This window comes from Astatotilapia calliptera, chromosome 7 (genome assembly GCF_900246225.1).
Source record: "Astatotilapia calliptera chromosome 7, fAstCal1.2, whole genome shotgun sequence".
Taxonomy (NCBI): Eukaryota; Metazoa; Chordata; class Actinopteri; order Cichliformes; family Cichlidae; genus Astatotilapia; species Astatotilapia calliptera.
Window position 1 is genome coordinate 45,617,289 of NC_039308.1, and position 24,014 is coordinate 45,641,302.

A 24,014-nucleotide genomic window follows, 5' to 3' on the forward strand; every position below is an offset into this window, starting at 1 on the left:
ACGTTCCAGATGTCTGCAGAACCAGTTATTCTGTTTCCTCTCTTTCTTTTTAACCCCCCCCCCCCCCTCTCTCTCCCTCTTTTCCCCCGTCATTCCTCCGTCCACACACCCTGCCACTCATCTGCAGATGGCAGATCTGACACCTGGAGGATGCTGGGTAATCGGAGAGACAGCTGGCTGTCCAGTAGAGGAGCACTGCCGCAAAAAATGCACAGACTCAGCAAAAATCCTGTGTGTAAGGACCCACTGGCTTATGCTGGTGTGCGTGTTTTCTGCAGGATTTCTGCACATGTCCACATGTGCATATGCAATGTGTAAACAGTGCTTATACCCAACGGATCTGCTATAAATGTGTGTACTGTAGAGCCTGAAATATAAAAGAACAAAAAGAGAGCTAGTCATCTGAAGTAAATTAATGCAGGAATTATTTACCCAGTTCTTCGCTGGAAGCAGTGAGCACTCAAATGGACGTTTATAGACCAGGTGACACACACTGGCTGTTTTTATTTTTTCCTTTAATACGTTGTGCTTGCACACTCATGCTCAGTTGCTGCTCTTCACCACTTTGTCAGATCCTCATCTCAGGGAGGACCTGACATAGGAGATCCAGGCTATAGAGCCATTCCAGGCTTCTCCTGACAACTGCAGGAAGTAACAGCTACCTTTTTGGCCCACTGTCCAACAGCTGTAAAATGGCACATGTCACCCTACAGTTGAGCCAGCTGCAGGGGGGAAAGTGTCTGATATTTGCAATAGATACTGAAAGCAGCAAAACAAAAGGTCTGAGACAAAAGACAAAAACCAAAGCTGTGACATCATTGCATTAGGGAACTTTTTTTTAAGAAAAAGAGGTGAGCAATACCGTGCACGAAGATACCCTGTGTTATGTTCACAGCGAGGCCAGCACCTGCACAATGAATGCACGCATTCACGCAATAAAATATGCGCAGTCCCAAATGTTGTCTTGTTGCAGCTGTCAATGCCACTTGTGCAATCGTGGACACACTGGAGAAAGAACAATGGAACTCTATTAGGCGGAAGCGCTCTCAATGAGCGTGGCGCTGCATGAGGCTCTGTGCTGCCACTTCCATGTCTGCACCGTAGGAAACAGTGCATGGTTCCAGCTAATCATATGGGCAATTAAACCAAAATGAGGTTCACTTGACCCATAAATGATGCACTTATAGCGCACACTGCCTCTCTGAGGGCCACTGGCCATGTCATCCAGGCCTTGTAATGTTTCAGAGATTTTTTTTTTTTTTAGTATTTTCACTCTGGGCCCGTAAGAAGGGAAACCTGCTGTGTGCAACTATTAGCACTGAACTCTTAAATCTGTGCACTATGAAACTGTGACAGACATATAGACAGTGCTTCTGAGGTTGTATGATTCATTCATCACAGTTTACAAATATTAGTTTGACAAAAAAAACTTTTGCACAAATTATTTGTTCTATGAATTTCAATTTTTAAGAATACTGCTGCTTTCTTTACTCTGTCCTTGAAGCGTGACATCCTAAATGAAACAACGTAGCTTGTACAACAAGCCCTAAAGCAAAACAATGTGCTGCTATTCCTGCCTTTCGCTAAACTATACACACCTAGATATTCAAGCAATAAAGGGAATATGGATGGATGGATGGATGGATGGATGGATGGATGGATGGATGGATGGATGGATGGATGGATGGATGGATGGATGGATGGATGGATGGATGGATGGATGGATGGATGGATGGATGGATAGATAGATAGATAGATAGATAGATAGATAGATAGATAGATAGATAGATAGATAGATAGATAGATAGATAGATAGATAGATAGATAGATAGATAGATAGATGGTTTTAGACTGCTAAAACATTTAGTTAAGTCGAGGAATGGATAATGTTTCCTTATTATGTCAGCAGGAGAAGAAAGGATTGAAGTCTTGCACGTGGGTGGCCAAACTGCTACAGAATTTTTTTTACATTTTTTTTTAAAGGTGCAACAAGGGAAGGGGATGTTTGCATGAGTGAAAAGCCTTTGTGTTCCCTTCACGGAATACCTGGGCGAACATTACAGAAGCTTAAGTGACAACACGCATTTCTCTCCCAAGTCGCTGTTAACATGAAATATTGCTAAAGTTAAAGGTGGGAGGGAGACAGAGGACGGTAGGGGCAAGCGCCAGCACATATGTCTAAACCTCACCCCTCTGCTCACCACCCTTAGGAGATTACATTATGGTGCTCACCATTGTCCCGCTTCTTCAAGACAAAGCCTGTTCCACTGTGCAAACAGCGCGCCTTGGAAAGATTGTAAAAACAAGAGGTGAATGTCAAAGGCAAAAGTGAATAGGATCTCTCCCTTCTTTTGTCGAGCTGGTGAGGTATGCACAAACACATCGCTGCGTGACAGAGAAGAAAGGAGGGCCTTGTGAAGGAAGGAGCTGGAAGAAGTTGGAGCGTCTTCGCATGAAAAGGCCAAAACCGTGAGAAGTTGCCTGCTTGACTCCTGGGCCTATTGAAAACTCCCATACGCAAGCATTTGGATGAAAGACCCCCAGAATACACAAGACATTACTCTGAAGACAAAACACAAAGAATGGAATGGTGACCTCTGGATGCCAAGAACACAGAGACTGCAAAATGCTTCTGTGTCCAAGAGAAGAGAAAAAAAACTAGCACACAATAACATAGTCATCAAGAAACATGTTAATTTACCCCAAAATGATATCAGATGCATGAAGACACGCCAGTCTTTGCAAAGCTTCCAGTGTCCCGGCCTAAAGTCAACCTTGTCACGACCCAAACAAGGCTTTAACTGTCAGGGGCAATTAATGAGGGCGACCTCAGCTCCCTCTAATTTACAAGGCCAGCGCCAGTCTGTAATTAATTGCTGCGTGCATAAATGTAAATGAGTCCACTGGGGAAGTAGAAGGAGGGGGGGGGGGGGGGGAAAGGGCTGTCAGGCCAATATTCCAGTGGGGAGCAATCTGCTAGAGAGGGAAATGATTTAGAGGACAGCACACAAATCTGCTGCTCCGTAAAACACGAAGAAGCTGAATGTGAGGGGAGACTTGTTGAGATGGAGGAGGTGGTCGTCAGGATTGGTAGAAAAAACAACGGGAATAACTGCGGTGGCAATAAATATCAACCGCTTTATTCCAGTTGTCTTTTCTCCATACGTCCGCTTCAAAGATACGGTTTATCTCATCACCAGAACAAAAAGAAAAACACCATCTCACACTGCTCCTGAGTGCTACTTTGTGGTAAAATGTTTCTTTCTTCTTTCTTTTTTCATGCACACATTTTATTTTATAGAATTCTAAACCATGATGTCAACATTTATTACTTTATTTCTCCACAGTTCTGTAAATTTTTTTGACCTTTCAGTTTACCTCTCTTAGACTTAAAATTTCCTTTTCAGCCTAAAAAAAATAATCACGGGTTAACACACGTGCACACGTTTGCATTTGGGTTGCACCATCCCAGGAACATCTTGTGGGCGTCACAACGAACTTTAGAGGTGGAACTTTAGCAACTTGATGCGACCTCTGACAAATCATTATCCCAACATGTAACCGTTATGTTCCATAAGATTTTGCTGAATATTTCATTCTCTCCGCGGCATGACTCACTCCATCGTCACCGTCCCTAAGTTAGATCTTATTCTCTGGCACAAAGGGTGGTGAAGCATGTCCACAAAGCACATGAAAAATCAAAGAGGAGGCAGGCAGAGGAAACATGTATGAAAATTACAATAGCCGCTGTCATGCATAAATCTCCTGCACAAAGGGCCGCCTCTTAACTTCTTTTGTTTGGGCCATAAACAAACAGGTACAGGAACCATTGTCTGGTCAAAGTTGCACAAATGTGAGGAAAAACAAACATTAGATGCACAATGTAGTGCAGAGACAGCTAAAGACACAGGCATGCGCACACACACACACAGAGACGTGGCGGGCGGCGCAGCAGCTACAGTAACATCTTTACAACATAAGCTCCTTTTCACTACAGCGCTCAACAAAGGCAAATGAGATTTTTCCTACAGCGGGCCTCCAGCAATAACAAGTGACATCACAGGCCCGTCTATGTATGTTTCCCATATTTAACGGGGAGAAACAGCGTTAGCTCCTCCAGAATGATACTAAACAGCTTGCTGAGGCAGCATGTTTCCCTCTTGCAGTGGCAGGCACCATCAACTTGAAGGACTGAGGCAAAAGGCCATTTCATTTTGTCACACAGAGCCAGTGCGACTGCCCTGAGCGCTTCTTTGCCGTGTTTAATCATTTCATTTAAGTTCCTCTCAAAATGTGCCGTTCATGTTAGATGCCATCAACAGGTGGGGCTCCTGAAGACCCTGATGGCTCACAGCAGAGTAAACACACACAGTGCTGCTAACACCAGTCACCATATCGTGTGTATTCTTGTGTGTGAAACCGTCCAGCGTAAATGTCAGCAGGTGATACTGCTGTCCACCCAGCCATCTAAAATGCGTTGGCCCGAGTGGAGGAAACCTGATGTCTGAGCTCGGTCAGCTCGATACCCGAGCCAGCGCCACTCCTCTGCATCTCGTCATCGCTGAACACCACACACCCCATTTCTGCTAATCCAACAGTATGTACAGAACATAGCATGCCATATACAAACAGGCATGAGCCAGCAGAGCTTGTCAAGAGCATGTCGTTAATAAATACACACATTAAAAAAGGGGGATGATCCTTATGTGTGTATGTTATGAAGACAGGGCTCTGCCTTTTCTATTCTGAGCCTCACAGCTGATATCTTGTTTTCTCTCTTTTTTTCTGTACTGCTGCCTATATCTCTCCACTTTGAGCCCAAGTGGTCACCACCATCCTATGATGACAACGGCTCGATTAAAGACTTCTTTATGGCTCAGAAACCATGGCAACGCCCTGTGTAGACAAGCTGGCTGATGACCAATTGGATTCGGTCCTGGGCTCAGCGGGTGGGACCATGTCATCCTGGCCCTCACTACTTTACCACAGGATCATTTCAGAGGCCTCGCACCCCGAACCCTGCTTCCACGCCCCATTACTCCAAACCACTACTAGTGGTAAAAGTGGAGGTTACCCAGCCTGCATTTAGAACAGCGTGACGCTTCTGCAGATGGGAGGAGCAGGAAAGGACCAAATCATAAAAGCAATGTAAACATGAACCCAGAATCCAGCCTCCCTGGGTTTGTTTGCAGCTGTTTCTTTCTTCTTCTTCTTCTTTTTTTTTGTTCTTTAACTTTAAAGAGGTTATTAATCTCTCTCAGGTTGTGCGGCCAGGAGAGGGAAAATAGAGTGACACTGGCTATGCGGCAAAAAACTACAGATTCCTGAAAAGGCACGTCCCGATTGGCTTCCAAGGAAACTGTGATATATGCTGTTAAGAGTGAAACTATAACTGACAGTAATTTTCAAAAAGGAATTCTGTTCTTAATCAGCGTGAACAGCACCGAGGGCAAATTACGAGCAGAGTGGAACAGATCAGACCCGGAGTCACCAAAAATGTAGATTCAGATTTCACATTTAATAACTCATGACCACGTATGCACGGAAATGACATCTCAGTGGAATCTACTGTGTTGTGCCGTAAATTATCTTATTTTAACAAAATAAGAAACAAAAAACTAATGTGCAACATAAACTATAACTATGGTCAGAATACAAGAGCAAAATGACCTCAAATATAAGTGAACATTTAAAGGGGCACTGTGCGATCTTTACATCAGTTGTCGTGAAAGTCAAAAAGGGTTTAATAAGGATACACTTCTGTGGGAAACATAGTTTCCCTTATTTTTCAAACTTGACCCAAATCATCAACTTAAGCTCAACACATCTGAGTTTCTGTTGCTTCAGTTTGGACAGTTTTTACACTTTCTCCATTATGGAAATAACCCAGTTATTTTAAAAAGAACTTATGCAAGTTTTTCTTGCTTGTTTGTTTTTCTTGTCCATTCCTTTATCCAATCAGATCATGATACGTGTTTACAAAACAGGCTACAAACCATAGATGATAAAAAGATGGATAAAGCTTTGGGTCATATGGATAAAACTTTAATTCTGGTCATTCTAAGTGTCAGAAACGAGGATTATCCAGTTCACTGAACGTTAGCCAATGAGCATGGATTTCAACTGTCCCACCCCCCTGCTTGTCACAACTGGTTTCAAAACACCAAAAGACAAAAAAATATTCATCTCAAACTTTTGTGTCACAGTGGCTACATCCATATTTTACACTGTCTATCCTACAGACCTTTTTTCTATCCATGTCTCTATTTCTTCAAAATAGACCTAATTACTATGTAAAATTGTTTCCAGTTTATTTGTTTTATTATTATAGTTTGTAATTAGTTTTTTACACTAAAGTAAATTCAATTTCAAAGTATTGAACTAAAGTAAATTCTTTGCTTGAGCCAAATAGAGCAGTGAAGTTGTGACAGCACTCCCTGTATGTTTTGATAAACGCGTTGTATGCCCAAGGATGCATATGTGCGTCTGAGTATGAATGTGTGTGGGGCACTGTCCTATAGCCAAAGTACACATGCACAGTAGCGTGTGGTTCTATTTTGTCAGTATGAGCATCATTTGCCACTTTCAGCTGTTCATCAAAATGCTCTCAGAAAGGTTCATGGACAGCACAAGAGGACTTTCCTCTTGCCACAAACACTTCAACACATTTCTTTTTTTCCCCCATCCTTGGACAGACAGACTTGCAAAGCAAGTTCAATATGAAACTTGCCGTGTTGTACTAAAGTGGCCCTGGAAGCAATCTGTATTAAAAATCAGCAGATTTTTAAAAAAGAAAGAAAGAAAGAAAGAAAGAAAGAAAGAAAGAAAGAAAGAAAGAAAGAAAGAAAGAAAGAAAGAAAGAAAGAAAGAAAGAAAGAAAGAAAGAAAGAAAGAAAGAAAGAAAGCAAATAAATACAGAGCACCTGGGAACGATTTGTGCAACATCAACAGCAGAGTTTCATCAAAGGGTAGTGCAAATAAATTCTTTTGTTTGTTTTAACCTGTTGGGTGTGCCAGAGGGGTGGGGCCTATGTTGCATGACAATCCACAAACAGCAAGCTTTGCTGTTAATTACACAAAAGTGTAAGTGTAAACAGATATTCAAACACTTTCATTGGCTTGATAAAACTTTCCAGCAATTGTTATTAGATATAATTAGTAATTAGATATGGAACCCCACCCTTCTGATTTTGAAGCAGCATAAACTACACAGGAGATGTTTACCAATGACACTCGCTTTTATTCAGTCCTACAACAGTACAATCCACCCAAGACTCATTGCTTTTTTTAAGATGTGAGCCAGTACTAATCATTAACGTTGAAATCTTTCTTGATCAGCTTTACTATTAAATTATAAAAATGAACCACAGATAAATTAACATCTGAGGGTTTGTATCTCCCACACAGGGCATTTAATCCTTGCAAACACAAAAAATAACAGGACAAACATAAGAGTATCAGTTGTGCACTGCACAACTTCAATCTGCAGAACTTTTATATCACCATCACAACAAATATAACAAACACCAACACAATTACCATGGCCCTAGTGTAGACAATAGCAAAGACTCCCACCAATCATACGACTCATGTCATGACAAAGTAGAGTGCCACAGGGTTTTTTTTGTATGACAGTGTTTTTGGTTTACAGAAAGAAGAAAGTAAGTTCTTTTTCTTTACATTTTTAACACAAAAGTTCCAATCTCTGGGTCATGGCTGATCATCTTTACTGCCAGCCACTTCATATACCTTTAGTTTGGAGTGTTCAATGTAACCCAAAAGGAAAGGAAAGGAGAGAAAGAGGAAGACTGAAAGGCTGAAAGAGAAAGTGGGAATGCAAAAGCAAAGCCGATGGACCAGGAAGGACTTAAAAACCTCCTGGAATTGAAAAACGTGCTTCTCTGTGTGATTTCCTTCTTCTGTAAATTCATCAGGAGTGTAATTGCCAAAGCATCTGCTGCCTCTGCTGCTACAGTCCAAGGCCACGACTGCTGACTGACAGATAAGGAGCCACTAGAGCACTTGTGTCAGTCACCTGGTAGCCCTCTAGCCTTATTAGAAATTCAAAAAGCCAGCGATCAGATAGGCCTGACCAAAAATAAAGGCTAACCACAATCATCTAACTTATCCCGATGTACTCTTTGTTTTTGACATTTACTTCTGGCGTGTGCTGAAGTTTAGGGGGTTGGTGAACTTCAGGAAAAAAAACAGCCATGTCTTTTTCACAATGAGTCAGCCTGTTTTAAGAAACAATAAAGTTACAGTGATGGGTTTTACATAAGCAACACTGAAAAACTACTGAGACGAATCTCTTCTGCTGCAACATTACAGTATATAAAAGAAATCAAATGCTATATCTTCCTGTTTTTTTAATTGTTTTTTTGTTTTTTTCTGCTTCTTTGGGTTTTTTGCATTTACTGATTTGTAATGTAATTGTGTTGATTTTTTTTTCACAAAATAAATAACATAATTCTGAGAAACAAATGTAAGTTCATGTGATTTTCTTCCCTTTTTTGTCCTAATGAAAACATCATCAAGTCACTTTTCACTACCTAACATCGTAGTCATCACGTAAATGTAAAAATGTTAGCTGGTTGTTTCAGATGCCACAATTTAACTTGTAAATTGCAACATGACTACAATGCAAAGTAAATAAAATCCCACTTTTTCTTTCACACATATGTCTCCACAGGGGAATCAGAATGACAGCTGCTTCATTTAAGGATGCATAAACATACCTTAACTGGGCACAAAGTGTCTCAGCATTAACGTAAAATACCATCCTGCACTGCTTCTTATGTGTATAAACCATAGGCTGGATTTGCTTGGTGATTTATGTTGCCTCAATAATTTAGTTCTTACATTTCCAAAAATGACTTTTTGCAGCGTGGAGAAAAGGCAGCTCTCTGTTTCGTGTCAGCGGTGATGGTAAGTTTTTCCACACGAGAAAAAGCAAGAGAGCAGCAAGAACGATGCTGCCATGTCCACTGCCAAGTCATTCAAATCTCAAAATGAACCAAAAAAATTACAAATGTTTTTTGTTTTACGAATTCATATCATATGATTAAAAAGAGCTTTTGTTTAAAAAAAAAAGCAGTAAGAGGTTTAAGGTGGATTGAAGCCACCTTTTAGAAGTTTTCCTCTTCAGGCAGAAGGCCTAGTCTGTGTCCGTGTTAACAGTACAACAACCATTTGTCAAAGCGCTCGTGTAAACCACATATTTAGAAATCTTACTCTATCCATTTGCATGTATATAAGAGCTAATGTTAATGTTGCAGACATCAAAGGTTGGCCACACGATGCATAAAGAAAGAACAGGCAGAAAACAGCTGATGAAGATGGAGAAAGTTTGAGCTCCTCTGTGCATCAAGAAACCCCAAAATAAGAGACGCAGTGAATCTGAGAAGATGCCATAATGCCGAGCAAAGACTACATACTGTATGCAAAAATGTGACATGGACGAGAGAGTGTGTGTCTTGTGTGCTTGCATGGAGGAGATTGTCATTAAGAAGTGCATGTGTCAGGTAAGCTCTTATTTTGAGCTTTTAAAATTGGAAGGCTGGGAGCAGGTGCTGGAGATTCACCGGCAGAAAGAAAAGGTTACCTCGAGACCACCGAAAGAGAGGAGAGAGAAGAATGAAAATGGCACCCCGATATTCTCTGCTCAGGGGAAAAATTAAGAAGCTGTTTCCAGGGTTATATCATGGTGGAAACATGGGGACGAATCCATAGAGCAGGATGTCCATCCAGTCAGGCCCACATTCACACACTCGCAATGAAGGCACATACATGCGTGCGGGCAGAAAGTCTTGTTATAAATATAGAAATTCATGACAAGGACGCACCATACAACACACTGAAAATCCTTTTATAGGATACACACCTAACTGTGCTACAAGAACACACACACTGCCGTGGTGCACGCTCATGTGCAAAAACACAATGTAATCAGTGAAAATACGCGTGAGAACAATTAGTCACACATTTGTCTGATTTCTTTCTGGACAAGCGCAAAAAACACAAAAGATGTGAAAGTGCACTAAACAAGCATACACATACATGCACTGTGCGCACAAACACACCTAAGCTTCCACTTTGGTTGGGAAACTTATGGGCATCTGCCAGCATGTTTCAAGTGCTCATTCTCTGGGGCCCCAACCTTTCTTTTTCAGCAGCAACACTGCAATTTGGGTGTGCCGTTGGGCCAGAGATAAGTATAGGCTGACTAATATGCACTTAGGACTCAGGGAGAAATACTTACGGCTAAATGTTTAATTTGTGTTTGTACAACACATGTCCAATTTGGGGGCTGGTGTCTTTTTCAAAGAGCCTGAAAACAAATAATTAGGACTCTCCAGATTGGCCACAGGCTTAAAATTGTGAAGAGATGGGTCTCCGATGAAGGTGACTGACATCCTCCAAAAAAACAACATATGGAAACGTTCGGATCTGCTACAGTGCGGTCAGATGTTAGATAGATGTTAAGCTCAATATGCAACTAAAACAACAGTAATGCCAAAGAGAGTTAACTTATATATTATATATATACTTATATAACTTATAGTAAATTCTAAAAATCAAAATTGGGTCTCTTCTGCAGCAAGTGTCTGATTGGTGCCGAAATTCTGACTCTATTCTGTCCCCCTTTTTTCTAACAGCTGTAAGATCTCTTAATCTTTTGCCCCTCCGACTGTGCCCTCTGTCTGCCACTAAAGAGTCTCTCTGAATCACACCACAGGAAAAAGGCCTCCCAGCATCCTTAAAAAAAAAAGAAGAAGAAGACGTATATGTGGCACATCAAATTAATGCTGGATTTCTAAGTAAGCCCATTTTTCAACGCTTCACAGTGAGACAAATAAAAAGAAGTGAAACCTGAAATTTTCAAACATTTCAGGATTCAGTTGGAAATAAATGTCATGTGATGATTCTTGAATCACAGCTAAAACAAGGAGCATGCCGATGAAGTGAACAGAGGAAGATCTAATTAGAAAATGTGACTGTCCACATCAAATGATGGTGTGATGTAACTAATTAAAATAGAACTAAATTTTTAAAAAAAATAGCTGTGAAAAAACAAGGACGGAATTAAAACATTTGTTTTGTATTTTAAATCTGTAAAAATATTATACAGACTAAATCAAATTGTTTTTTATATATATTTTATAAGGCGGGTGACGATTATTTCCCACGTGCTCGAGATCCGATGGACATTTCACATTGTTCAGCCGCTGTGTTCACGCTTGTCCGCCTGTTGTCAAGGCTGATTCCCACAGAGGAAGAGGGGGAGGAGAAAAAAAAGCCGCAGGTCTTCCGTCAGACAGCGGAGAAAGCGCAGCCATGCAGTCCTGAACAATGTGCTGAATTGGCAGCCTATATATAAGTCTGCCATTTGGACCCTCTAATGCCACTTTGCCTTATGAGGGAACTTCAACTCGCACCACCTGCTCAAAACAAAATACCACAAGAGATCGACTCCAGCGGACCCCCCCTTCCTCGGATTGTTTTTCAGACAGACACTCTCACTTACAAGAGAGTTAAGGAGGAGGGCTGGTGGCGGTGTGTGTGTGTGTGTGTGCGTGTGCGTGCGTGCGTGGGTTGGGGGGGGGGGGGGGGGGTTATAAATAGTTCTGCCAGAGTCCAAACAATTAAACAACCTGTTGGAAATTGTCATTATTGCGCGTGGGCAGGTCCTGGGGCGATTCTAAGCGTGAATAGAGGAGTGATTTGATGAGCAAACAAAAACAAAAAGAAGGAAGGAAGAAGGAGTGAAACAATTAACAATTACAGCAGACAGTGGGAAATTCCGCGTTATTACTACAACTCCCGTAACAACAAGCGATGAAAATGTGGTTTCAGCTATTTAGGAATGAGTAAAACCGTTAGCAGGACACTCGGCTTCCTTCTCCAGTGGTTTTTAAACTCGTTCTGTCACGCGTGTGATCTCTCTCTCTCTCTCTCTCTCTCTCTCTCTCTCTCTCTCTCTCTCTCTCTCTCTCTCTCTCTCTCTCTCTCTCTGAAAGCTCCTTATCTGCCGGCCAGCAGAGGCTTATCTCGGAGGTGTAGCGTGTCTCTAAATACGGGGAACACCCTGAAGTGACTTTATCAGTCGGTGCCCGCCGTTGTCGTGTGCCTTGTCCTCCTGTACCCTCTGTCACATCCCCACCGTGAACTCGAGGCCAAAAGCTTTCACACGGTACACAAGGTCCCACGCTGATCTGCCCGAGAAGCGGGTCTCTCTCCCCGCTCTGAATAAGAAACTTGCCCCCTCTCCGTGTGGCTCAAGTTCATGCACCCACGCAATTAACTTCACACATAACCGGCGCCGTCACTCTGTCCGAGTGTCAGGTGAAACTGAAACTCGTGTTTTCCCAGAAAGTTCAGATGCACTGTACAAAAAGAAAAAACGCAAAAAGCCACGTAAAGAAAAAGATGAAGGGGGTGGAAGGAGACTTACGGACTAACTTCTTATCTCGTGGGCCGTCCCGGGACGCTGTCCTGTCCGGTTGTATTGTCTCGGTGGATCTGTGTGTTGGTGCTGCGGGTCTATTTTCATTTATGGCTCACGGGTTTTTCTAGGATCAGTCTGCGTGACCCCGGAACAGCTCAGGCCCTGAGGACGGGGTTTCTCGCCTCGGTGGTCTGTTTTTCTATCGGTTGTATTCCAGAGCGAGTGGGGAAACGCAGGGGCACCACCACAGTCTCGGCCACGGACGGAACAGTACACTGTGGATGTGCGGCGAGCCCGTGAACGCGCACGAGGACCACAGAGGTCCGGCAGTAGTACCCGACGCGTTCGCGTTGACAGACGAGAGGGCCACCGCTGTGGCCGGAGAGGAAAATGCTGAAACTGCAGCAGCCCGCATCCTCCAGCCGACCTGAGCGATGGGCTGACTTTAAGAGCGGCTTTATTTCTGTGAAGTGTTCTGGAAATGCTGCTTTCAAGTTCACGTTTTGGGCTCTTGAGAATTATCACTCAAGATAATGAGCTCAAAAACTTCTTATGCAAAGTTTTTGAACTCTCGACCTCTTTCTAAATGTCTTTTAATGAGCTCTAAGCCTATAGAACAATTTTCTGGTGCTACAGAACCGCTAATCCATTTCTGTTAATGGTGCGTGACAGGGATGTAGTGGTGGGTGAAGTTTAGCCTGCTTTTCTTGCACGATTTCATCCTTTATGTCTGGAAATAACCTTGAATCTGGATTACACAAACTAAAGGAAGAAGGTGGAAATGCGCTGAAAAATATTGGAAAATGTGTGTTTTGGCATTTTTTAAAGAATTTTTTTCTTTATTGTTAATATATATAATATCTAAATATGTATGTTCCGTTTAGGCTCTCCTCACAAGCACGCGGTTTTACAGTGGCTGTTATAAATATAATTACAGGTGAAAACGATTTGCAGTATTATCATAATACAAACAGTGTGAAAACAACTGTAACAGACGGCGAGCTCCTGACAAAGCTTACTATCACTTAATTACAAACCTATTGCAATCTAATTCTGTGACTGGATCCAAATCTGAGTCATTTATGACAAATAAAAATGACTACGGAACTTTTTCCCTATAAGCTCTACAGCACCAAACTTTTCTAAAAGCCCGGAGTTACTTTTTCAGGTGATGCAGTCCAATCACAGCCCTGCTGTGGGGTTTAAGCACAGTCCTGCAGCCCGAGTCTGCGGCTGTCATCGCGGTTTGTTGTGGAGAAGAGATAAGCGGAGTGCGCACGGACTTTTCAAAACGAGCAGCCCCGGTGGTGGCGCGGGCTGACCGTCCCGGCGCCTCCACGCAGATGCAGCAGGACGGGTCTTACCTGGATTCAGTCGTTCGTCATGCGCTGTGTGCTTCTTGCAAACTTGACGACTCTTTGGGGGGAGCGACGCTGACAGAGTTTTCGGCGGCGAGAACAGGAGTCAGTGCAAACAGCTTCCAAATCCCGTGCGTAAAGTCACCATCGCTGGAGCCTGTCGCGGACTTTGGTAACTCCGTGTTTGCGCTCCGCCGAGGATCAGAAAGTACACCGGGACACTTCGGCGTCGTCGTCAGAAGTTGCGCTGAGTCACACCGGAGGTCACCCGGAGGATTCTTTTTAATCAAAAGTATTTCAGGTTATTTCCCGGCCGGCGCTGTGTGGCGGCTTAAGTGAGAGTGCGGGGCACTGTCGGGTGAAGAGGCAGAGGCTGGATAACCCCTCCTCTCTCTCCCTCTGGCTCTCTCTCTCCTTCCCTCTCTCTCCCTCGGCTATTTATCCGTCTCTGTCCGCCTGTGTCACTTTCTTTGTTTATGTTTGATGAAACGTAAACCATTCTATATTTTTCTTGTTCACTCCTGTACAGGTACCTTTTACCCCAGCCTTTCCTTTCAGTGTGTGTGTGCAGCCTTTGAGCGCACGTGCGTGCATGCTCGCACCAGGCTGCCGGTCAACAACTCACGATCACCCGCGCGATTAAAAAAGGAATAAAATTGCGATTTGATTTCTTTGATTCCTCCGTGATTTTATTCCCCTTGCAAACTTTTTTTCTTTTTTTTGTATCAGAAATCACCCAGAACTAAAACTCACGCAGTGATTAGGCTAAGCTGCTTGTTTTATATGGATTAAAAAATATATTGATCAAAAAATGGGATGGGGGACATTTTAGTAAATAAATACCAATGAAAGTTTTTTACTGTTTTGCAATAACACGAACATATATATGTATATATAATATATTTTTTTAAATCAATGTATACATTATTTTATATACTATATATAAAATCAATTTGAACATCAAATTGTGCATATTAATATTTCTCTCTTGTGTGTTTGTTTTTTGTTTAGTTGTTTTGTTTGTTTGTTTTTAAATAATAAAAGAGATCTGTAAATCAGGATCCGGCCTATTCTTTATTTTCCTAAAGAAAAAAAATATTTGATGTAAATTAATACATGAGGGGGATGAGATTGGTGGATGCAGCGTTTTAAGCCCATTTACATGAACGAGTTTCCCGTTTAATACTTCGTTGATTGTCCTTCGCAAAAATGAAGTGTGAGGTCCTGTCAGAGGTGTGAGCGCCTCTGGGCTGGGTCTTCATAATATTTACTCTCGCGCCACCTTTTGGCGGGTTTAGTGAAGGTCGATCATCCTAAACGTAATTTTAAACCAAACGTGCCCCCACAAAGGCGGCTTTGAAAACAGCTACATATAAATATGTGACGGTAGAAAAATATCTTTCAAGCTTTAGTTTAAAGAGATTCCAAGGGAAATGACTAATCAGATAAAAAACATAAATATGTTAGAAACCACTCAGTGTGAGCTTTATTTTATATCTGGCCTAAAATTAACAGCATTGGTAATTACCAAAATAGTTTGTTTTTTTATGTTAGTGGATAGTTAATCCAATAGTATGCCCTTTAATCAAAACGATATGTTTAATGTTAAAATAACTATTGCTGTTGTAGTCCATGAAATTTCAAAGTTTGAAATTTCAAAAAGCAGAAAAATAGCAAAACACTTTGGGGTTTTTATTTATTGTTAAGATCGCAAAATACAGGTATTTACTTTCATTGATGAATAGAAAAAAATGTTCCAGTTTTTGAATGTTTATTTAATTTCTGACTTCATCTGACTCCAGCTTGTCCAAATTTAATTATAAAATACAATTATAATACAACAAAAACTTTATGTTGAGCGGATTTTTTTTAATCATTATTATTATTATTATTATTATTATTATTATTATTATTATTATTATTATTATTATTACTATTATTATTATTGGTATTATTATTATTTCAATGCTCCTTGGCATTAAATAATCAAATACAGTTGGAAAGCCTGTTTATTTCCACTGCATTTGTGGGTTGAGCAGCAGAGTTGAGTAGCTGGGTTGTGTCCCTGAAAACCTTGCCATAGGCCAACTTCCGGGGGGGGGGGACCATCTCCAGATTAAAGAACAAGTTCCAAGGAGGGATGACAGAAACAGGCCATCAAGTGGGCATCCCAAGAAAATGACATGACAAAAAGACTGTTCCCTCAATCTGTGAGCACTTAGGAACCGCAGGAAGTCTTCTACAGGTCAAGGCTCATAACAACTTTTGATGGAGGCAGTGTGATGGTGTAGGGCGTCATCTCCCTCACTTGAAAAACTAAGCTTGTCATCACAGGAGGCAATCTCAATGCAGAGATATTGAGATTAGATTCTGCAACCAGAGGCAATCATTTGGCCCAATATTGCAGAGATATGGTCTCTGCAGTATTGGGCCAAATGCTATCCTCCAGGATGACAACACTTGACCTGCCTACAGTCCTGACCTCAACCCTACTGAACATTCGTGGGAGCAGTTTGGGTGTGCTGTTTATTCCAGAGTGACCAAGCACATTGGCTGACTTGTGACAAATGCTAGTTGAAGAATGGGATGCCACACCACAGCAGTGTGACCAAGCTGGTGACCAACATGAGGAGGAAGTGGCTGACTGTTGTAAATGTGTATGACAATTGACAGAGGTGATAACACCATTTAGGGGGGGGGGGGGGGGGGGGGTAAACAGGCTTTCCAGGAGTATAAGATTTATTGTCAAGAAGCATTGTTACAACAATGCCTCACTTTTTGTGCTAAGTTTCTATCTAAACACAGAGAGAGAGAGAGAGAGAGAGAGAGAGAGAGAGAGAGAGAGAGAGAGAGAGAGAGAGAGAGAGAGAGACCAGGAAATAACCGCTAAGTAGATTTGATGACGAGTTTTTGTTGTGAGGAGAACTCTCCGCAGTGTGGCGGCACAGAGTCGACACAACCAGCAGCAACACAAACGAAGAAGACTGCACAGGAAGTGGGGATAGCAGGATTGTTGACATAGCCTGCTAGCTTTTGCTAGGTGGCATGATATTTTGTCGATATTTTTCTAAAGTTTTCGTTCACAATGAGCTCTCCAGAGGACAGGCATGGAACAAAACGATCGGCGTCTCCCAGTCAAGTGAGTAAAACGCTTAAAAACGAAACTAGCCCTGGGCGAGAGCTACGAACCACCAGGGAACGGCTAGCGTCGCTGTAGCAGGTTTGCTAACGCTGGGATTCAAAGCGTGATTGTTAGAATAGGAAAGTTTATTGAACTCATTCCCCTTTTTAGGATGACTCAAAACTATATTACATGAACTACGATATAATATTTACTATGTTTTCTCTTTGTTTTGGCCCGAATGTAAGCAGATAATATTTACTTATGTATTTTATTTAGATATTAAAGTCACTGTGGTGTCATTGTTGGGTAATTATCATTTTGTGTATATAAAAAAAAAAAGAAGTTATGACACATTTATTGCTGTCGATGGAGATACGTGTAAGTCACCACTATTTGAACCTGATTTTAATTACTATTATTGATAAATAACACATGCATTGTTTGTTTCATATTGCACTGTTTTACAGAATAAATCCCTTACAAAAAAATAAATTTTTAAAAATGAAACATGCAAAAGACGAGACGATAATAGAATATAAAATTAAAAGAATGAAAAACATTAGAATTTCCCCTTTCACTGGTACAAAGCGTGTTACAGAAATGTCTGAGTGAACAGAGATGAGTTTAGGTTCACAGAAACCTCAGTGGTGCAGCAAGAGCATATTATAAAAAAAGCTGCAAAATCCCAAAATAATGACGCTGTAGTGATATAAGGCCATGTTTATTGTCTATGAGTAACAACCTTCAGCCATCAAATGCTTTGCATCTTTTCTTGAAAAGTGGCTTAAATTGCAACAAACAGGAAAATGCTTCAGGCGTCATGCTAATAAACTAAACTAATGAAAACAGGACTGAAAGCAGGATTGCAGATAATGCACAACTTAATTCATAATTAATGAACAAAAAAAACAGGTGAGTTGAGGTGTGGTCAGAAAAAGGGACGTCTAGCCCTGCTGATCAGAAACATTTATGACTGTTTCAAAATAATCTTTCTTTTTTTTAAAGGTAATGATATCAGAATCATGTTTTTGATTCAGTCTGGCTCTTGATGCTCTTGTTTGAACATCCACATGATGAGAATGTTTGCCTTTGCAGGATGGGGGTACACAGTGGGCCTCTGCTGATTTGGGAAGCGATGAGAGAAAACAAAAGTTTTTACGGCTGATGGGCGCGGGCAAGGTTTGTTTGTGTTTTGATTCATTTTATTGGAGACTCACAGACCAAAGCAAAATAAAAATAGGCCCTGTTACTTCATGCTTCACTGCCTGAAGTTGTGACAGTTAAGGTAAAGTGGGACTGTTGCTGTTTTACAGAAAGAACACACTGGGCGTCTTGTCATTGGTGACCACAAGTCAACATCTCACTTCCGCAGCGGTAAGCTTGTTATTTAGTTTTTGGAAAATGTGGTATTAGCTCTGCTTTCGCAAACTGTCATCCTGCACCTCTCACACATGCTGTGTCATCCTTACGCCCAAAACAATTAAATCGGCTTTGCTACCACACATCCGCCGCACAGGTCTATCCATTCTTGGATAGAGCTGTACTGGCTGGTTGTGCCTGCTGTGACTGGTGTCTCCTCTGCAGGTCAGGAAGATCAGAAGATCAATGAGCAGCTGGAGCTGCAGTACCAGCAGGGAATGGATGGGAAGTTGTCAGGACGCAACCGGAGACATTGTGGTCTGGGTTTCAGTGAGGTGAGGGGTCATACATGCTAGACTATATAGAAAAAAGGCAGAAAACAAAGGTGTAGTAGATCCAGAAACACTTACTTTTAATTATAACTGGATGTTATGCTAAATCCTTTAATTTATTATGTGCGCATCCTGTAAAATCTACATATCTTTTTTTCACTGTCTAAGCATAAAAACGTATTGAAACCAACCTTAGAGCCACAGAGGGATGCAGTTAGTATGTTGCTGTTATTACTTCAGTGCCAATACCCAATGAGTCCCAGCCCTAATTTGCACTCGAAGGAGATGCTCAGTGTTATTCACGTCAGTAGTCAGTGGTTATTATGATGTTGTAGATGACTGGTGTAGTAAGCTGTGTTAAGATACAATACAGCTGCATATCAGAAGCATCTTGTTTCAGTTTTCTAACTGGTTAGTTTGCTATTCTTCTGAATCTCAGATGACAAAACAGGCAATGCTTTGGATGACTCAAATCATTTTTAAGTGACATGAAATTAAATGATTTGTTATTCATGTTTGTTTTAAAACTGCAGCTTGATGAAGATACCGAGCATCCAAATTGTAATACTTTAAATACTTTAGAGCAGGGGTGTCAAACTCAAATACACAGTGGGCCAAAATTCAAAACTGGAACAAAGTCGCGGGATAACGTTAATATTTATTGAAATATATTTATTCCTCCAGATATAAGAATGAATCTTTTCTTATGGACTCAAACACGTTTTGCTGAAAAACTTAATATGGAACAAGCAAAGCTTAATACTAAACGATATATATATTAGCTGTATAATACCAGTAGGCCAGCTCTGATAGTAATTTGGTATGGCTTCGCGGGCCAAATGTAAGTAGGCTGCGGGCCAGTTTCACACCTATGCTTTAGACTTTAAGATTTGACAGATTTGGAGGTAACTCTATATTTCTTTTCATGTAAATGTTTACATTCCTAAATTGTATTTCAAGTTTTTGAACTACAACTCTCCATTTTAATTGGGAAACCATATTTTGCATATTGCATTGCTGATAATAATTTGTGACAAAACAATTTGGCAGAAATATCTGCCAAATTGCAGGCACATCTGTTTACACTCTGGACTTTTGGGATATTCTGTTACCAGGCAACCTGCTTCCATGTGAACAGAAGTAATATCCAGTGTTGGGAAGGTTACTTTTAAAATGTATTGCATTACAGAATACAGAATACATGCCCCAAAATGTATTCTGTAACGTATTCCGTTACGTTACTCAATGAGAGTAACGTATTCTGAATACTTTGGATTACTTAATATATTATCATGCTGTTTACAACTACATGAATGTACTATTGCTGTGTGATTTATTACTATTACTGAAGGTCCGCGGCTCCGAACTGTAGTAAAGGGACCTCTGACTAATGCGGCGGGGTCCCTGTCGGCTCGTAGCCGAAAAATAGCTTTACTTTGTTGTGGTCAACTTTGCTTGCGAGAGACAGAGAGAGACGTTGAAAGGCTGCTCCAACGGAACTTATTGTTTTTGGAGGAAAACACGAACACAGCGTACAGTCGAGTCTTAATAGCTTACTTACAACTGGGCTCGTCAGGCACTCTTCTTGGCTGCAGTGGTTATTATTATATTTACATGCTTCCAGCTCCCGTTTTTCCTCGATGACAACTCGTACCTTTCCACTCCCCTTTTTCTCCCTCCCTCGCTCACAGACACATAACGCGTATGACAGTCCATTCTCCCTGCAGCACGGACTACACTGCCAATGATGCTACATTCTTTAGAGCTATACCGGTAGCATTCTGCCTATTAGCTTAGCACAACAACAACAAAAAGGCCTCTATCACCCAGGAAACACGCAGAGAGAGAGCGTCACCCTGTAACCATGGCAACCGTAACGCTGCCACCTGGAACAACAGAACGTAGCAAACAAAACCCAAACAGTCCTGACCCGCCACAATATGAAACAGGAAAGTACCGCAGTGTAATCCATTTATTTCAACAAAGTAACTGTATTCTAAATACCACCCTTTTAAACGGTAACTGTAACAGAATACAGTTACTCATATTTTGTATTTTAAATACGTAACGGCAGTACATGTATTCCGTTACTCCCCAACACTGGTAATATCATACTAATACTAATTATAAGTAAATCATCTTTTGGCTCTCTTATCCTCAGTCTGAAACCCAGCCAGAGTTGATCCCTTCACCACCAGTGGATGGACAGACAAAAGAAGCTGAGCCAGAGAAGTCCACCAGTGAGAAAGAGCCCACAGAAGCTCAGGACAAAGGCAGCGATCCTGAGCCGGAAGAAAAAACTTCAGAGGAGTCTGAAACCAGCCCGGACAGTAGGAACGAGGAACTGAAACACGACTACAAAGCAGCTTTTGTGAAATCCTCGTAATGCTGATGAGACCGGCAGGGAGGAATTAGTTTTTGTAATATTATGTTTGTAAGTTTTGGTGTTAAATGTTGAACGGTAGGCCGTCATCCATCATAGAGCCAATCGTTAGACTACACTCTGGTGTGCATGTCGTCAAAGAATGAAGTCTGCAGGCTGAGTGGCAGTACCACATGATCAAGTTTTTATTTCGTTTGGACATTTTAACAGTCACTGCATTTGCCATGAATTGTGCTGAATGAAACAGGATTCCCTGGCATTAGTTTTGATTGGTATACAAATGGAGAATTTTGTGTTTTCTTGAAAACCAATAAAAATCATTTTCAGTTAAAACCGTGGTGGAATATGAGATTTATAGGACTGAAAAATACATTTTGAACATTCTGTTCAAAACTGCAGCCAAGTCAATTTTACACTCATTTTAAGTGTCTCAATGTAAAACCAAAATATTGTCTCTCTTCAGCACGATTTTTTTTTTTCTATCCACAGTTTTGGGCATCAGTATTAAAGCTTGAGCAGCAAAACTGCACCACATTTGTTTTCCAATAATTCATTTGAGAAAACTTTAAAATTTCCATTTTGGGTAAAGATTTAAATTTTCATTCTTTTCAGATTTGGTTGATCTATTATGGAATAATGAAAAGTCACAATGTGACTAAAAAGTGAAGAAATCTGGTGTCAGAGTGGATCGCAAAGAAGTCCGTAAAATCAGTGAAGAGAATGGTGTAGAAAATACTGGTTGTGATTTTCAGGCCCACATGCAGGCCTGTGTCCTAATGCAGAGTTATTACGATAACGTTTTGTGCTGGATGCAGTAGAGCATCTCCGGAGGTACACGTCAAACCCTCCCTTGAAGCAGATGGGCTACAGCAGCAGCAGATCACACTGTGTGGCACTCCTGTCAGCTAAGAACAGGAAACACAGGCTACATTCTAGCACAGGCTCACCAAAGTTGGACGACAGAAGGAGGATTTCTGGATGAATCTTGCTTTCTGTTGCGCGATCTGGATGGTATAGTCAGAATTCGGCACACACTGCATGGATGTGTGGATCCATCTTGCCTTGTGTCAGTGGTTCAGGGTGATGGTGTTGGAAATATTGACTTGGCACTCCGGGGCTCCTTGGCACCAACTGAGCATCTTTAAAACAGCACAGGCTGCCTGAGTATCCTTGCTAATCACATTCTTCATAAAGGGACCAGTGTACCCATCTTGTGATGGTTTCTTCCAAATGAAATAGAGAAACATGTCAGTTGATATAGATACCTTCTCAGTGTTCTGTATGAATAAATCTTCATGGTTTCTGTGATTTTCAGGCACAGTCCTATAACTGTAAATCCCCTTTAATGAAACCTTAACCGGGGTGTTTCTTCAATTCATGCCTTGGTAATTATTCAGTTATAGATAATAACCAATTGGATGGTGGAAAATGTTAGTCCCAAGGGAAATACACTGGTGATACAGGAGATTCTTGCAGTTTTGCCACCAAGAGGTCAAAATTTCCACTCATTGATGACTCATAACTGGAAATTTATCTAGAATGTACTGTGCCTCTCACCCAGTCTCAGCTAAAGTAGGCTCCAAACAGCAAAGACTATCAGGTTAAAGCTGGTCTCTATTTCTAACAAAGTGTATACCAAGCTGTACATCACACATGCAGTTGGTGAAACGGTTAACGGTGAACACGAGGACGGACATATTGAGGCTGCATCAAGGAGAGTGATGACACAAGATGAACAAATGTGCTGGTGAAAACATATTTACTTGCAGGCATTGCAAAAACTCTCTGTGTAAAAGTTTGCTCTTGCATGGGTGGAGGGGCGGGTTAACCAGGATATCCAACTCCTTATAGCTTCCTCAAAACAAACAAGAATTTGAGATTTTGGCAAATAAACTTGTGCTGATATTTGATGGCCTGGATGAGTGGGGGCTGTCTTGTCTTGTATTTCAGAGCAAGTTTTGGTGGATGTTCTTCTGACAAATCTGTTGGAGGGGAACCTGTTGCTCTGTGCACATCTGGATTACCACCAGTCCCACAACTGCAAATTGCATTCTAGGTGACTGTGTTGTTTGAGGTACCAGGATTTAAGGATCCACAGAGGGAAGACTACTTCAGGAAAAAAATAAATACATTTCAGATTAAAAGATTACCAGTAGAGTCATTTTGCATATTCAGTCAACCACAAACAAATGTGTTTTGTTGCTTCAGACTTTAGTCATCCAATCTAATAAACACCAAAAGAGTCAATAGCAGAATAATTGGTTTGGCTGAGAAGATTTGGGACATTTTTCATGGGCGCAACCCCCCTTACTTTTGTGCTAAGTTTATTTACATATATAAAAAATATTAGCCACCGGTAGCATTTCTTGATGTCACCCACTTCCTCTGTCTGTCGATGGTACATTACATGCAGGGATAGGCTTCCACAAGAGTTCCTCCTCTTGTTCCTTATCACCATCTGTCTGCAGCTCATCTTTCTGATGTACTCGTAGATGCTCCGTTTCATCTTGTATTGTGACTCTGACACTCCCCACATATTCCCTCCTTCTGTTGCTCTTAGAGCCTCAGGGTGCTGGAGTTCTGTGCATTGTCGGGAGTTTTCATATCTTGGCATCAGTGGCATCCATCTCGTCATGTGGCCAGCTTATTATTCCAGCTAGTATCTGATGACTGGTAGAGCTGCACAGATGGTTTGGATCTTGTTCCTGCCATTGAGCTGGATTCCCAGCAACTGACTTACCTTCTGGAGATATGTGGCTGTGGCTGACCTTCATGCATCTTCATTAGAATTCCTGTTGGCCTGTGGGACACTCAGGTACTTGTAGCTGTCCTGTATATCTGGTATACTCCCTTCTAGCATGCATTCATTCCGCATTATCTTCCCTCCCTTTGCAACAATTTGTCTACACTTATTCAGTCCAAATTAGATTCTGATGTCCTCACTGTAGAAGCTGGTGATATAGATCAGTGCGTTTATGGAATGCTGGAATGCAGCTTGATGTCATCCATG

At 41.4% G+C, this 24,014-nt stretch overlaps 2 protein-coding genes across 9 annotated transcripts in view; one reads left to right on the forward strand and one right to left on the reverse strand.

The window, feature by feature from the left end:
- The window catches only part of LOC113026379 (transcription factor SOX-6-like), a 105,610-nt gene extending 91,007 nt beyond the window's left edge, over window positions 1-14,603 (reverse strand). For 2 of the 8 annotated variants that reach the window (XM_026175100.1, XM_026175096.1), the window contains exon 1: window positions 13,813-14,603. The gene's annotated coding sequence lies outside the window, so the exon portion shown is untranslated. The other 6 variants (XM_026175102.1, XM_026175101.1, XM_026175104.1 and 3 more) reach the window with 5 other exon arrangements.
- A 2,118-nt stretch (window positions 14,604-16,721) lies between these two features.
- On the forward strand, window positions 16,722-21,337 carry c7h11orf58 (chromosome 7 C11orf58 homolog). The gene is made up of 5 exons (XM_026177046.1): window positions 16,722-16,945; window positions 18,026-18,109; window positions 18,244-18,304; window positions 18,515-18,624; window positions 20,783-21,337. Exons 1-5 carry the CDS (start codon window positions 16,892-16,894, stop codon window positions 21,005-21,007), a joined length of 534 nt encoding a protein of 177 aa, XP_026032831.1. The 5' UTR covers window positions 16,722-16,891; the 3' UTR covers window positions 21,008-21,337.
- The last annotated feature ends 2,677 nt before the right edge of the window (window positions 21,338-24,014 follow it).